This window comes from Gobio gobio (assembly GCF_949357685.1).
Source record: "Gobio gobio genome assembly, chromosome: 11".
In the NCBI taxonomy this organism is placed as follows: Eukaryota; Metazoa; Chordata; class Actinopteri; order Cypriniformes; family Gobionidae; genus Gobio; species Gobio gobio.
In genome coordinates, this window is record NC_137104.1 from 47,986,199 (window position 1) to 48,002,847 (window position 16,649).

The window sequence follows — 16,649 nt, forward strand, 5'->3', positions numbered from 1 at the left end:
AAGATACTTTCGAACAAATTCACAAGAGAGGAAAGAGCAGATAAACATACTGAAAAAAAAAAATACAGAGAAACACAGCCACTTTCAGACTTCTTTCCTCACAGAAGTCACACAGAACTTCTCAGGACTTTTTGTCAAATCATTGGACCCAAAACCTCTGCACGTAGTAACCTAGAATACTGCCTAACACTTGATTGCTGCTCTGTCTTTATCGTCAGTTAGGAACCTGGGTGTGCTCTTTGATACCAATCATTCATTTGAAAGCCACGTTTCTAGCATCTGTAAAAACACGTTTTGCCATCTTAAAATATATCTAAATTACAACATATGCTCTCAATGCAAAATGCAGAATATTTAGTTCATGCGTTCATGAAGGCTAGATTGTTGTAATGCTGTGGTTGCCCTGCACGCTTAATAAATATACTCCAGCTGGTCCAAAAGACAGCAGCTCGAGTTCTTAGAACCAGGAACTATGACCATATTAGCCCGGTTCTGTCAACACTTCATTGGCTCCCTATTAAACATCACATACATTTTAAAATCTTGCTAATTACTTACAAAGCAATAAATGGTTTAGCTCCCCTTGAACGAGCTCTTAACGCATTAGAGCACATAGAGACACTAGAGAATATCCAGAATGTGCAGAGCTTGAATCTATAGGGTTAGATGGCTATCAAGTGATTAAAATATAAGATAGATTTGAATCTGCCATTGTTCTTCACAACTTTATGCCTTTTCAAAGCAAAACAAATTGTCTGTGCTGGGTGTAGTTAAATGGTGCAACAAGTCTAAATATTTATCACAAGGCTTTTGTGTAGTTAAACCCACTGTAAGGCACTCAGTGTAGGTAGTTAATGTTGGTTCTGATAGAAAGGTGTCAGAATACACAGTGCATCACAGTTTGTTGCGTTTGGGGCTGCATAGCCGCAGACCAGACAGGGTGCCCATGCTGACCCCTGTCCACTGCCGAAAGCAACAACAGTGCTCCAAATTCCCCAGATCTCAATCCAATCGAGCATCTTTAAAGAAAAATTATGACATTATAAAAATCTGTCTGTGCCCAATTTTCATACAGATCAAAAATGCATTAAACATAAACAGGAAAATATTTTTCCTAAGGTTTCATACTCTTTACTTCATATCAGCTCCATCAGATATTTAACAGTCCTATTTTACAGTATTTTATTTGAAGATGTACTAAACTGTTTCAATAAAAAATTTAAATGAATCTGACGTGTGTTGAAATTTGTCTATTTTTAACTCATTTCTAATCTATTCTTATGGATAAACATACCTAGTTTTACTAAGAGTTAACATTTGACTTGGTACCTTGTTTTTATTATTATTATCATAGTAGCATTATTATTATTATCATAATATCATGGTGTTTTTTGGTACCTTGAAGTCCCATAGTGTTGAACATGTGATTCATGCAGTGCTGTGATAAATATCTGATGTATTACAGTAACATCATGGAACATTTTGTAATTGAAATTGTAGAAACAGCCTCGATACAATTTATCAATGTTATCATGGTTTATTTTGATGTAAAATAAATTACAGGCCATTTTACTGTGTCCGGTGGAAACGGAAAAAAAGGGCATGAATACTTATTAAAGGTTGAACAAATTTATTTGTTAAACAAACATATTTTTACATAATAATTTGCAATTATAGAGATTACAAACCATGAGATTACAGAGATAACAAACCATGTTTTACCATTTTTATTGTGTATTTCATTTGATTCATTATTTGTTTGCATTTCATATTAGGCCAATTCATTTATTGTATCTGACAGGTGTGATGACCAGAGGAGTTGAGTTTTTACCTTTATTGTTTGGATATGGACTAAAAAATGGATAGAGTTTCCCAGTGAAAGACTGAGCAGTGAAAGAGTAGATATGAGATCTGGACTCATCATAAAAGGAGACCAGACCCTCCTCATAATCCACAAACACACCGACCCGCTGCGGCTTCACTATCAGACACAGAGAGACAAGTGGATCAGTACAGGCGTCATATTCATTCCCATTCCTCATCCGCACAGTCCAGAATCCATTGCTGGGTCTCAGTGTGATCAAACCCTTCCTGTCAACGGATTCTCTGGCCACTCCTAAAGTCCAGTCAGTCTTTCCCTTCACCTGCACCTCAAAATAAAATCTCCCTGAAAAGTATCCCTTCTTTCCCAGGACAAGTATACATGTATCAAATCTCTGTGGTTTGTCTGGGAGTTTCTGTCTAATGTCTCCACATCTCACTTGTTTTCCATCACCAGACAGGATGAGTTGAGGATGAGCTGTATCAGGATCCAGAGTCACATCCACTGAGAAAACAGAGAATATGAATCACAGCTTAATACAGAGCTTTTGTGATGATGTTTGTAATACGTAATCAGTGTTTAATCATACTGTAGGTTAGTGATGAAGCTGTGAGTGTATGAATGGAATCTAGTGTAAAGCAGACACACACACACACACACACACACACACACACACACACACACACACACACACACACACACACACACACACACACACACACACACACACACACACACACACACACACACACACACACACACACACACACACACACACACACACACACACACACACACACACACACACACACTGTACCTGCATACTGCTGCATCCTTTTCAGACCTGTAGAGACTAATGACAATAAAACATCATCAGATCTTTGACAAGTTTATGTGTGGAATTACAGACAATCTTTTAGATTGTATTTAAAGAATTACAACATCATGTTTACATTAGTGTGTTTATATGCTGATATTTAGCATAAGCAGAAACACATATTACTTTGAGTCGAAGATCTTAATGTTCCTCTTTTTTTTTTTTTAAAAGAACAAAAAAAGAACGAAAATTAAACTTAAAAATAAAAGTGTGAAAAAAATCAAAGTCCAGGACTCCGAAGCTATTTAATACAGGTCTGAAATTCTTCTCTAAAAAAGGAAAAAAATGCATTCATAATCCATGATCACTATAGTTTTTAGAAAATGGTAATACATATGACAAGAACTCAGAGTTAAACTGTGTCAGAACAAATTCATCTTGATAATGTCATATAACTTTGATAGAAAGTTATGTAATGGATTACAATGAACCAATCAGCTGTCAGCTGTTAAATTTAAGTACACAATTAGATAATACCGATTTAGGTCAACCAATGCTTAATTTTGTTCAGTATGTGGTGTAAAAGGTCACATTAGCAATTAAAGAAAAAAGTAAAACATGGTCAGGTCAAAGTGTCTTTGAAAATGAATTTTACTGGTAGTCACTGTATGAAGAATTTTTGGGTATAATATGTCACTGTTTACTTTATTTTGCTATCCCCATTTACATAAATTAACTATAGTGTCCTGCACACACTAGTAAAATGTATATCTGTCACGTTTGGTTTTGGCATTTGTTTCACGTTTATGTTTTCATGTCTTTTATTTTGTAATTTCATTTTCAAATTCCTGGTCATGTCTTGTGCTTCCCTTTGTCCATGTGTCATGTTCTCATTGGTTGGTCTAGTCATGTGTCCATAGTTCTCATTGGTTCATTGTCTTGTCATGTGGTTGTGTTCTGGTTGTTCATTGGTTGTCATGGTCATGTGTTCCCCAAGTCTCTGTATACACCGATCAGGCATAACATTATTACCTAATATTGTGTTAGTCCTCCTTTTGCTGCCAAAACAGCCCTGACCCGTCAAGGCATGGACTCCACTAAACCCCTGAAGATGCGCTGTGGTATCTGGCACCAATATGTTAGCAGCAGATCCTTTAAGTCCTGTAAGTTTCGGGGTGGGGCCTCCATGGATCGAACTAGTTTGTTCGATACATCCCACAGATGCTCGATTGGATTGAGATCTGGGGAATTTGGAGGCCAAGTCAACACCTCAAACTCGTTGTTGTGCTCCTCAAACCATTCCTGAACCATTTTTGCTTTGTGGCAGGCGCATTATCTGCTGAAAGAGCCACAGCCACCAGGGAATACCGTTTCCATGAAAGGGTGTACATGGTCTGCAACAATGCTTAGGTAGGTGATACGTGTCAAAGTAACATCCACATGAATGGAAGGACCCAAGGTTTCCCAGCAGGACATTGCCCAAAGCATCACACTGCCTCCGCAGGCTTGCCTTCTTCCCATAGTGCATCCTGGTGCCATGAGTTCCCTACGTAAGCGACGCACACGCACGCAGCCATCCACGTGATGTAAAAGAAAACGTGAGCTGCAGTTTTGGAGATGCTCTGACCCAGTCGTCTAGCCATCACAATTTGGCTCTTGTCAAACTCGCTCAAATCCTTACGCTTGCCCATTTTTCCTGCTTCTAACACATCAACTTTGAGGACAAAATGTTCACTTGCTGCCTAATATATCCCACCCACTAACAGGTGCCATGATGAAGAAACAATCAGTGTCACTTCACCTGTCAGTGGTCATAATGTTATGCCTGAACGGTGTATATAGTCCTCATGTTTTCCTTGTCAATTTGTTGTGTATTGTCCCTGTACCATTGTTGGTGAATGTCATGGTTTTTTTGTTCAAGCCAAGCCTATGTTTATTGTATTTCTGTTCACGTTTTGGTTTCAATAAATACTGCACTTGGGTTCAACTACAACTCAGCTCAGTGGATCCGTTATAGAAAACATAACCAACAATCATAAACTCAGTAGTTTCTTTGCTTCGCCTACGACAAGGAAACAGTACTGTGGAGGACTATATTGTTGACTTTCTTGAAATTTTCAACCATTTGGATTTTAATGATGTTGCTTTACAGGTCCCATGGCATGGCATTTTTCTAATATTTTATAGTGTTTCCTGAGGTGTACTTATATTGTTAGTATGATTTTTACATCATAAAATGTCATAATTTAGAAATAAAAGGCATTTTTTCTATACTGATGTTTGCCCTCTGGCTGAATGCCCTGTTTCAAGAGTGTCTGCTGTGAGACTTCAGTAAAAACACCCACTGTTGTGATTGGCTGACATCTTTGCATTTGAATGAGTATCAGATCTTGTAGCGGAGGGGGCGTGGTTTAACAAGGTCTACGAGGCACGAGCCTGCAAGAGAGAGTTCACTTCTCATCAGTTCTGTCAGTCTCAGTTCAGTGAACTGTTGTAGTTACTAGCATATACTTCAGGTTATTAGTTTTTTTCTAGTCGGAGGGGCTGTCACTCATGTCAGAAAGTTAGTAACTCGTAAATGATGGATCAGCGCTGACTGGAGACGCGAACCGTTTAGAACGATGCAGTCCGATTTGGTGAACTGATTCGGTTCACTAAAAAGAACAGGTTCAAAAGAATGATTCATTCGAGACCGGACATCACTAATGTACCAGAGACGGAGCGATTGCTAACAAAGTTATTTATATTAATTACTGAGTTATGAGAGCGCTATCTGTCAGCGCGAGCTTATTGTGTTTGTATCTGAGAGTTCTGAATAAACACGAGTCTCAGTCACGCCGAGCCCGTCTTCATTATAATTCTACCAACTTTGTAACACATGCAATGTACCATTACAGCTGTCGAGATGAACGAGTTACGAGTAAGTGTTGATTATAGCATTATTTTTAGATATTTTCCTATCATATGAAAAGTGTCAGTGACGCGCATTGAGTACACAGCGCAAACAAAGACACAACAGCAGTAATCGAATGTAATCCAGTTTATTGTGGGGAAAGCTGGCTAGCCCGGATACCCTCACGCTTACCCTCCTTCTGCTTAATCTCACGCCGCGTTTGGTGCCTCCGCTGTGGGCCAGATGCAGTACTGGGGGTCGGTGATGTTGAAGGCCGACCGGCCAGTGTAGCCCGAGCTTCGGCGTGCGTTAGGTTTATCTCTAAAGAGATGTGAGTCTGCCGATGTTGAGCAGAAACTCACGACTATATGCACATTTTAGAACAGATAGACGCGATGAGGACATACAAAAACACTGACTTGGGGCACTTGGGGACAATATTCAGGCTAGGGGAACTCATATTAATGTTGAAAAACCTCATAAAATGAAAATTTCATGCATTGGGATCTTTAAAGGAAATTTTTTGTTATAGTTTAAATGAGCCGATTTGCTCTAAATTACTTGGGGGGGGGGGGGGGGTACATATATCATGCCCTGCTTTTAAGTGGTTCTTCGTTTACTGTGGGAACTGTGGATGAGGGGCCCTGCAATCCCACATTACCCACCAGGCTGTAATGTTTTCATGTACCGACTGTCATGTCGGGATTTATTCACACCACGACCAAAGACACATGCTAAGCCTGTGTCTTCAGACAAGATGGCCGCTAAGCCTGTGTCTTCAGACAAGATGGCCGCTAAGCCTGTGTTTTCAGACAAGATGGCCGCTAAGCCTGTGTCTTCAGACAAGATGGCCGCTACGCCTGTGTCTTCAGACAAGATGGCCGCTAAGCCTGTGTTTTCAGACAAGATGGCCGCTACGCCTGTGTCTTCAGACAAGATGGTCGCTATGCCTGTGCCTTCTGACAAGATGGCTGCCACACCTGAGCCCTCACCCAAGATGGCTGCCACGCCAGAGCCTTGTCCTGCCACGGCCGCCACGGCAGAGGCTTGTCACGCCACGGCCGGCGTTCAAGTTTCCCCTGGAGATTTTTTTGGGGGGGACTAAAGGTACCAAGCTCCAGTGGACGCGGAGCTTGGCCCTCCACTGCACCACGCCCCAGGTCCTCCAGTGCTCCACTGCACAGGTCCACCACTGCACTATGGCACAGGTCTACCACTGCTCCACGGTCAATGACCGCTATTGCCCCATGACCCAGGTACAGTTCCCTTTCACGGGCCTGGTCCTCCATTCCTCCCCCTGGTCCACCTCCACTCCTCCACCCTCCTGGACTTTTTTTTGTCAATTTTGAGTTTTGAGTGGGTGTTCCATTAGTGTCGGGAGCCACTCTTTGAGGGGGGTCACATTTGTTTTTGGCATTTGTTTCACGTTTATGTGTTCATGTCTTGTATTTTGTAATTTCATAGTCATGTTTCAAGTTCCTGGTCATGTCATGTGCTTCCCTTGCCCTCATGTGATCATGCCTTTGTCTATATGTGTCATGTTCTCATTGGTTGGTCTAGTCATGTATCCATAGTTCTCATCGGTTCATTTTCTTGTCATGTGGTTAAGTTCTGGTTGTTCGTTGGTTGTCATGGTCATATGTTCCCTTAGTCGCTGTATATATAGTCATCATGTTTTCCTTGTCAGTTTGTCGTGTATTGTCCCTGTACCATTGTTGGTGAGTGTCATGGTTTTTTCAGTGAATTCGTTACCATATCTGGTGTCTGAATAATTTTTGGTTTGACTCTACATGTATCTGTATGGTGCATTTGATATTGTTGTACCAGTTAGTGTGAGTTTCTCCTGTAGAGTGTTCTGCAGTTGAGTCAGAGCTCTCCTCAGAGTCTCCAGACTCTCATCAGTCTTCATACTGATCTCAGGCCAGTTCCTGGTGTTTCTAGAGATGCCCCGGGATGAGTAAATCTACAGCAGGAGAGAGGAGAAATCCTTCAGCATGGGGAGTGTTATGGTGTCATATACTGCATTATCATTGATCAGAGAGATGTTGACTGACCTGTAGGAGGTGGAGGTGATCTTCAGTGTGTGAGAGCTGCTCCAGCTCAGTGTTTCTCATCTTTAGCTCAGTGATCTCCTGCTCCAGCTCTTCAATGAGCTCTTTCTCCTGTTTCTCTGCTGCTTTCTGCTGCTCCTCCATCATCTCCAGCAGTTCAGTCTGACATCTCTCAATGGAGCGGATGAGATCAGTGAAGAGCTCAACACGGGCTGCTTTCTCCTTCTCTGTGTTTCTCTGCTCAACCAGGACAATCAACTAATGATTAGTGGTGTTTGATAAGACAAGAATTAATTTTACTATTGCTCATACTTCAGTGTTTTTCAGAGGGTTTTCATAATCCTGCAATGTTTGCACTGATTCTTCAAATCAGGTGTCTTGTTGAGGAGAGATGTGCTGTTACTCGGTAATCAGGTTATCACAGCTGTGTTGACATTCCGACCAACAGCACGATTGTGAGTATGTGCAACTGACAATTTAGACAAATTATTGTCAGTTACCTTGTCTGTATTTGCTCTGACCACCGAAAAGAGTTTCAAACATTACAAACAGTAAAAATAGTTAAATTAATTTAATTACATTATTTTAAACTCACTTTTCTGTCTTCTGCTGAGTGTTTGACGTCTTGAATCTTCTTGATTCTGTCCTGGATCATCTGCTGCACGTCTTTCTGTGTCTTCAGCAGTTGAGTCTATAGACAGAGAACAACACACAATATGTTTTCATAATTGATTAATTTATATTAAAGAGCATAATGATTTCTCATGATATGAGCCTTTTAAAATCAGTTTTGTCAGCAACTTCTACCTTCTTCTCTTCACTCTCCTCTTGAAGAGAAACAGTGTTGTGGTTCTTGTGGTCTGTTACACCACACATCAGACACACACACGTCTGATCATCTCTACAGAACAGCTCCAGAGGTCTCTCATGTTTCTGACAGATATAGTCCTCCAGATTACTCCCAGGATTGATCAGTTTGTGTTTCTTTAAACCTGCCACTCTCAAATGAGGCTCCAGGTGAGTTTCACAGTAAGAGCTCTGACACACCAGACACGACTTCAGGGCTTTCTGCTTTCTTTCATCACAGACGTCACACAGAACTTCAGATTTTTTCAGAACTTCATTTTTCTTCAGAAATTCAGTTGTTTTTTTCTCAGGACTTTTCTTTTTATAGTGATCTACAACTTCTCTGAGTGTGGTATTAATCTTGAGATCAGGTCTGTGCTTGAATGTTTCTTTACAATATGGACAGTTGCAGGTCTGGCTGTTGTCCCAGCACTTATTCAGACAGGTCTTGCAGAAGTTGTGTCCACATGGAGTGCTGACTGGATCAGTGAACACGTCCAGACATATAGAGCACTGAAGCTCCTCAGTCAGTGGACCACTGGAGGAATACATCACTGGAAAAAAAATCAAACACATTTGAAACACACTTAAAGTTTTAAAAGATCAATAAATTATTAAAATATTAATAAATAAAAATAAATGACTATTATTATTATTATTATTATGTAAGAGATCATGTATAGTCACCAGGTCATTAATGCAAAATGAACCCAGACAAGCTGATCAGTACTTATATGATCACTTATCAAATCAATAAATACATTATTAAGAAATTTTGCTTTATGCTAAAATTGTTTTATTAATTTATTTGAATTATTTTCTTTAAAATAATTCATTACAACATAGAAAACAACAACACAAACAGTAGTATGTATTACAGTAATTAAAATTTGAATAAGTAGGAGTTTTCAAACATTGGTCTGCTACTGGACATATTAAATATTATATGAGAAGAGTGAAAGCACTAGTTCGTTTTTTTCAAGGTTATTGACTTACTGTTACAATCGCTCAGGCAAGGAGATAAGACAAGGAAGTAGAACACTCAAAGGATGGTTTACTGAACGGGAAACAGACATGTAGCAATACAACTTACATAAACTAGACTAACGAGGGTAACCAAGGAAACAGAGAAAGTGGCGGGAAACATAGACAAAGGAACATGTGACCAGAGTAAACAACACGACAGAAACACAGATATGTAACACTTACATGGATGTGTATCTGAAATACTCCGTCTCATGTTTTTTCTTGCCTTTGTTGATGTTGGTGAAGATTCTGTTCTTTCCCACTTCAAGCCTTTTAATAAATAAAATGTATAAATTATGACAAATGGACTGATACCATCCAAGTCCATTTGCAGCTTGTAATAATGCAATAATGAGGTTTAGATTAAATCTTATCTCATGAGTCAGATTTAGTGTTACTTAATTCATACTTATATTTTCAAACTTAAAACCAAATTGGATCATGATCATTTAATCAATATAGATTATTGTTATTGGTTAAATTTCATGTAGTAATAATTGATTTCAGTGCAGTAAACAACTGTAGATGAGTAGACTATATAACATGCTTAAACCTGGTTCTGTTCAATTTATCCCAAAAAACCCCTACTAAACCAGATCACTTCCATTAGAAACCTGTTCAGCTCAATCTCTCTTATATTTCTATCATTACCTGTGAGGATCAGATGTGTCCACAAGACTCTTTGATTCTGTTGTTTGAAGAGGTTGATCGTTTCAAGCGTCCGTGCCGTTGTTGAGTTTCACTTTCTCTGAATCTCTCTCTGAACTGCAGTGATGTCACAGCTCCTCACATTTACATTTTAAATTTAGGAAGCAGTATTTTTCAGAAGTCTCCAGGAGAGGCCGACATTCTCTCACAAGGACTGCTGTTATCAGTGTTATCCATCTTTTCCCTAGTATAGGCTAAATTGCTTCACTTTGTGAAAACGCATCTCAGCTACGATTCAGTTCGTCAGATTCCAGATTGGAGGTGTTAATATCTTGGATACGAAGTGTAATAACTGTCTCCATCAGTCCATGTTTTCCTCTGGATGTGTGTGTAAAGTCTGATCACAGTGATTGGTGTGTCATTCCATTTAGAGCCACAAAAAGTTGTTAGACCAATCTAAATAGGGTGAGCCTCTACTCCCGATTATTGTAATATTATTCTAATTACGTATCCGTGGGAAACGACGGCATGATTATGTAAAGTTACCATTAGAGGAAGTTAAGTTGGTCGCTTGGTTCTATGATAATGGTCATGGCCTCTGATTAGATAAAGTCTTGCATTAAAGGGTTAGTTCACCCAAAAATGAAAATAATGTCATTTATTACTCACCCTCATGCCATTCCACACCCGTAAGACCTCCGTTCATCTTTGGAACACAAATTAAGATATTTGTGTTGAAAATCCGATGACTCAGTGTGGCCTGCATAGCCAGCAATGAAAACATAAAAACATATTTAAATCAGTACAGTGGTTCAATATTAATATTACAAAGCGGCAGGAATATTTTTGGTGCGCAAAAAAAACTAAATAACGACTTGTATATAGTGATGGCCGATTTCAAAACACTGCTTCATGAAGCTTCCGAGCGTATCGAATCAGCGGTTTGGAGCACGTGTCAAACCGCCAAACTGCTGAAATCACGTGACTTTGGCGCTCCGAGTCCGAGCCACTGATTCGATACGCTGATTCATAACACTCAAAAGCTTTAATTTAGTTTTTTGGCGCACCAAAAATATTCTGTGAAACTCAAAGTGTTATTGGGATTCGGATGATATAATTTCAACAGAGGATTAAACAGAATATTCAAATGTGTAGTAAATCTATTATACAAATGACCAAATAACCAATCGGCAGTCTAATATAATTTGAGGTCATGATAAAAAGGAGTCAGATAAAAGTAAATTGGAATTAAATGACTTTGCCCTGCTGAAAAGACTGAACGCACTGAAACCTTTCCCTGCTTATTAGAAGCCGCCGTTGGGACGATTAGGGGTGCCTTACAGAACATTAGCTGCAGTAATGCTGTAGTCCAGGGGCCTCAGGTGATCTTAAAGGGCCCCTGTGGGTTAGATGTGATGGTCTTGTGATTTTCTGGGGTTCTTCAATTTCTTGTTGCTTTTAAAAACATTAGTGGTATTTTTTATTCATACATTTATTGTCACAATCCCATTTCTGTGTCTTTTGTTTTGTTTGGACTTTTATGTTGAAGTGCCTCTCTGTTTTCATTGTTTCCATGTTCTCTTCCTGTTTCGTTTCTGTCTCTCCTCGGCTGAATCCGAAATCGCCCCCTATACCCTTAAATAGGGAACTATTTGAGGGGACAGCCATTTGTAGTGGTGTCCGAAACCATAGTGGACATTATTGAGTGCACTCATTCAATCCCACAATGCACTCACTTGTTTTCATTCACTCCTTCAAGTGATCTATATTAGTGAACTAACGTAGGGAATAGTGATTGAGGGTTTATATTTTAATAATTTGTTACATTTATATTGCGCTTTTCTAGGCACTCAAAGTGCTTTACATAGAAGGGGGAACTCTCCTCATCCACCACCAATGTGCAGCACCACCTGGATGATGCGACGGCAGCCATATTGCGCCAGAACGCCCACCACACACCAGCTTATTGGAGGAGAGGAGGCAGAGTGATGAAGCCAATTGTATATGGGATGATTAGGAGGCCACGATGGACAGGGGCCAATGGGCAAATTTGGCCAAGATGCCGGGGTTACACCCCTACTCTTCATCAAAGGACATCCTGGGATTTTTAATGACCACAGAGAGTCAGGACCTTTGTTTAACATCTCATCCGAAGGACAGATTTAGGGTTTCATTAGTTGATTGTCCTGGTTGAGCAGAGTTTAGGGGGCGATTTTGGATTCAGGTTGTCATATTAGTTGTTATAGTTATAGCTATGATTGAACACACCTGTAGCTAATTATCTACTCATTGTTCTGTGACTGTTTATAAGGTCTTAGTTTTCAATCATGTTTTTTTAGGCGTTGGATGTAATTGTTTATGTGGTTCTCCGTGGTGGAGCGTGTTGGTGTTCTGGGTTAGATGTTCTTGTATTTTCATGTGGAGTCTTGTAATTAAAAGTGTGCATGCAAGTGGATTCTCTCTCAGCCTCTTCAGTCAGCAATTCATAACATTTATTTTATAGAGGTCGATAAATGTATTACTGTGACTGGTTTACTTTAATGAGATAACGTTTTCTCTCATGACACAAAATGTGAAATGTCCAGAATGTGTGACCAGCTTTCTATAAAAAAGAATCCCCCCATCTACTGATCAAAATACATTCAACATAAACAGCGATACAAATATGCATCTTTTAAAAAAGAATCTCTACTATATCCTGAAAGAAATAACACATTTTTTATAAGGTTTCATATTTGTGTCTCTACTTCATATCAGTTCCATCAGACATTGAATAGTCATGTATCAATAAAAGAAGCATTTCAATGAATCTGATGTGTGTTTAAATATGTCTATTGAACTGAACTCAATTCTAAATGTTTGTGTAGTCTTATGGTAAAACATACTCACCAGGGTTAACATTTGATTTTGTAATCATTTTTTTCTCATTACCATTATCACAATAACATGGTGTTTTTAAGTAGCCTACCACAGTGTTGTGTATGAATATGGTAATCATTCAGTTCTGTGGTATATATTGAAGTATTACCATCTGATGTACCAGAGTAATATCACAGAACATTTTGTAAGTAACATTTACTCATTAATTTGTGTAATTAAAATTAATGCATTCAGTCAGTTTATTAATGTTATCATAGTTTGGTTTATGATGATGTAAAAACAAAAAAACAATACAGGCAATTTTACTTTATCAGGTGGAGATTTGAGGGGAAAATTGCATGATAAGTTGAAAGAAAATATTTGGTAAACAAGCATTATATTTTTACATAAAAATGTGCAATTATAGCTAGAAATAATAGATTTTAATACGGAAGAATAGCAAAACATGATTTTTTTTATTTTAAAGTATATGAATTAGGGATGCCACAATTCTCAATATAATATTGAACCATTCGGTACGGTATTCACGGTTCAATAAGCGCTTGTGAATTGCGGGGTTTTTTTTGGTTTTGCATTTAATTATTTTTCTACACATTCTATCATTTGCCTCCATCCCAATATACTGAACAACGCGACATACATTCACATCACACGTTAGTGGTAGAGTTATACTCACGGAACACTATAGTTATTCACAATCACGAAAGTTAATTATTTGCATGCGTTTTAAAGCCTTGCCGGTTAAACATTTCATTCACGTGCTTATGCACTGTTTTAACATGCGATTTTCCGAGCGCGCGCACTAAAAGCCTGTCAAACACGTGATTACTGGACTAAGTAGTCTTACTGAGCTAATACTGTCAAATACACACAAGGTTAACATAAACACAGTCGGTTATGTCTAAAATGAAAGTAAAATCGGCGTGTGTCTGTATATTAGATGCGTGCAGGTCTTAAATTGACAGCAGCGCAGCCTAGTGAACATGCTGCCACTTGTCCTTAAAGGGACAGTTCACCTTTAAAATTATGTCCTTATTTACTCGCTCTAATGTTGTTCAAAACCTGTATTCATTTCTTCTGTTGAACACAGACAGTTGAATACCAGCCCAGCAACTGTTTGGTTTCCAACATTCTTCAAAATATTTTTTATGTTCAACAGAAGAAAGAACTTTATTCAGGTTTAAACCAACTTGAGTAATCGCTGACAGAATTTTCATTTTTGAGTGAACTAGTCCTTTAATGTTAATAAAACATCAAAAGACAAAGAGAAAATCACTCACTGCTCTTGGCTGAAAAACTAACACAGTAGCTATAATCAATGTATCTTTTATAGCGAAGTCTATGGTTTTATTTTTACATTTATTCATTCAATTTCATACTTAAATGCTGCTGTACAGCTCTGAGCTGCCAGTGTAAGTCTTTAGATACAGTATATTTATTTTATATTATACAATACACTAGGAATGTGTACAAGGTTTTTTTTTTTTTTAAGTTTTAAGTTTAAGGTTTTTCAAGTCTTTTAAGTATAATAAAGAAAGATTATTGCAATAAAAGAATAGTCTTTTTTTCTCCTTAACCTCTTTCTGTTCCTGTCGCCTAAGAATAGAATAGCAAAAAATGATGTGACAAGCCATCAGAACCGAACCGAAAACCATGGTTAAAAAAACCGAGGTATGTATTGAATCGTGGACTAACTGTATTGTTGCATCCCTAACAGGAATCATTATTTTCATTGTGTATTTCATATCAGGTGTATACATTCATTTATTGTATTTGACAGGTGTGATGATCAGTGGAGTTGAATTTTTATCTCCATTGTTTGGATATGGGCTAAAATATGGATAGAGTTTCCCAGTGAAAGACTGAGCAGTGAAAGAGTAGATATGAGAGCTGGACTCATCATAGAAGGAGACCAGACCCTCCTCATAATCCACAAACACACCGACCCGCTGCGGCTTCACTATCAGAGACAGAGAGACAGGAGGACTAGCACAGGCGTCATATTCATTCTCATTCCTCAGAACCACAGCCCAGTATCCTTTACTGGGACTCAGTGTGATCAATCCCTTCCTGTTAATGGATTCTCTGACCACTCCTAAAGCCCATTCAGTCTTTCCCTTCACCTGCACCTCAAAATAAAATCTCCCCGAGGAGAATCCCTCCTTTCCCAGAACACATACAGATGAATCAAATCTCTCTGGTTTGTCTGGGAGTTTCTGTCTAATGTCTTCATGTGTCACTTGTTTTCCATCATCAGACAGGATGAGATCGGGATGAGCTGTATCAGGATCCAGAGTCACATCCACTGAGAAAACAGAGAATATGAATCACAACACAGATATTTTGTGATGATGTTTGTAATATGTAATCAGTTGTTAATCATACTGTAGGTCAGTGATGAAGCTGTGAGTGTATAAATGTAATCTAGTGTAGTGCAGACCAGGGCCGGCTCTAGCTCTTTGGTTGCCCTAGGCGAGATTGAGTTTTGCGCCCCCCCCCCCCCTCTAATTGTTAAGCCCACCGGCAACTATAGTTGCCAGTGTATAGTTGTCATTTTCCTTCTGTAAGTATTTTTCTAGATATTATCCATGTTGTATATCTTAATGACACACAAGCAGACAACCAAATAAAGGATTGCAAGAAAAAAAATATATATTAACTTCCTTCCTGTCACATGAGACTGCCAACTTCCTACCCCTACTTCCAGGGAGCACAACGAAGGCAAACCCTCCCAAAGAAAGGTAATTTTCATGTTACTAATAAGTATTTTTTGTTGACATATATATATCAACATAATCATGAAGGTCTCTAGAATCATCCAAACAAAACACATCTTACAACAGATCTATAGTTTTTAGTATACTTAGTCAAACATAATAAATTTGATTATGAATAAAGATTGATCTGTTGAAAGCAGTTATTTTGAGTTAGATGCTAAATGTTCTCCTCTTATTCATATTTGACATTGAAGGGGTGCATACAACATATTTGCCCACCGGCAACTATAGTTGCCACAGATTCAAATACGATTTTCAAGAAAAAATACAAAAACCTGGGGAAAATAAATGCAGAACATGCCATTCAGAAAAAAATGTGCACAAATGGGTTAAGTATTTATAAAAACTATATAAACAAAAATGCTCCTATTGTTACTCCAAGACTTAAAAAGCTAATTATGACTTAAATGATACACTCTAATAAATTGCACATACAAAAATGCTACAAAGAAAGTTGGAGGATATTTAACAAATTATGACTCAAACTATGGATGAACAAACAAAAATGCTTTTATAGTCACTCCAACACTTAATCAAGAAAGTTAAGACTTGAAGGATCAACTGCAATAAATTGGTCATACACAAATGCTAGAAAGAATGTTCAAGGATATTTACCAAATATGAACTCCATAAACTGTGCAAAAACACTCTTAAGCACCTGTAAAGACACTTAAGCAAATTATGACCCATAAACTGGATTAACTATACCCTCTACAAACAAAAGTGCTATTATGGATACACTGTACTTACCACTACAAAATTAAAATATATAAGTTCTTGTAGCTCTATCCCTATCTTAAATAATAAAAGATGAACAGTTGTTTCTGGCATTTCTATTCACCTTCAAAATTGACGCAGCATTAAAATTTGGCTCGTCTGGATTTCCTTA

General features: G+C 38.4%; 1 protein-coding gene across 1 annotated transcript in view; it reads right to left on the reverse strand.

Annotated features, from left to right (window-relative positions):
- Positions 1 to 1,615: 1,615 nt before the first annotated feature.
- The window catches only part of LOC307133495 (uncharacterized protein), a 31,106-nt gene continuing 16,072 nt past the window's right edge, over positions 1,616 to 16,649 (reverse strand). Inside the window, exons 11-18 of the mRNA XM_079828577.1 lie at positions 14,749 to 15,288; positions 9,639 to 9,725; positions 8,391 to 8,983; positions 8,179 to 8,274; positions 7,587 to 7,820; positions 7,357 to 7,495; positions 2,640 to 2,675; positions 1,616 to 2,326 (exon numbers count right to left, since the gene is read on the reverse strand). Coding sequence (XP_079684703.1) covers positions 1,782 to 2,326; positions 2,640 to 2,675; positions 7,357 to 7,495; positions 7,587 to 7,820; positions 8,179 to 8,274; positions 8,391 to 8,983; positions 9,639 to 9,725; positions 14,749 to 15,288 — 2,270 coding nt within the window. The 3' untranslated portion in view covers positions 1,616 to 1,781. The remainder of the gene's footprint in view (positions 2,327 to 2,639; positions 2,676 to 7,356; positions 7,496 to 7,586; positions 7,821 to 8,178; positions 8,275 to 8,390; positions 8,984 to 9,638; positions 9,726 to 14,748; positions 15,289 to 16,649) is intronic.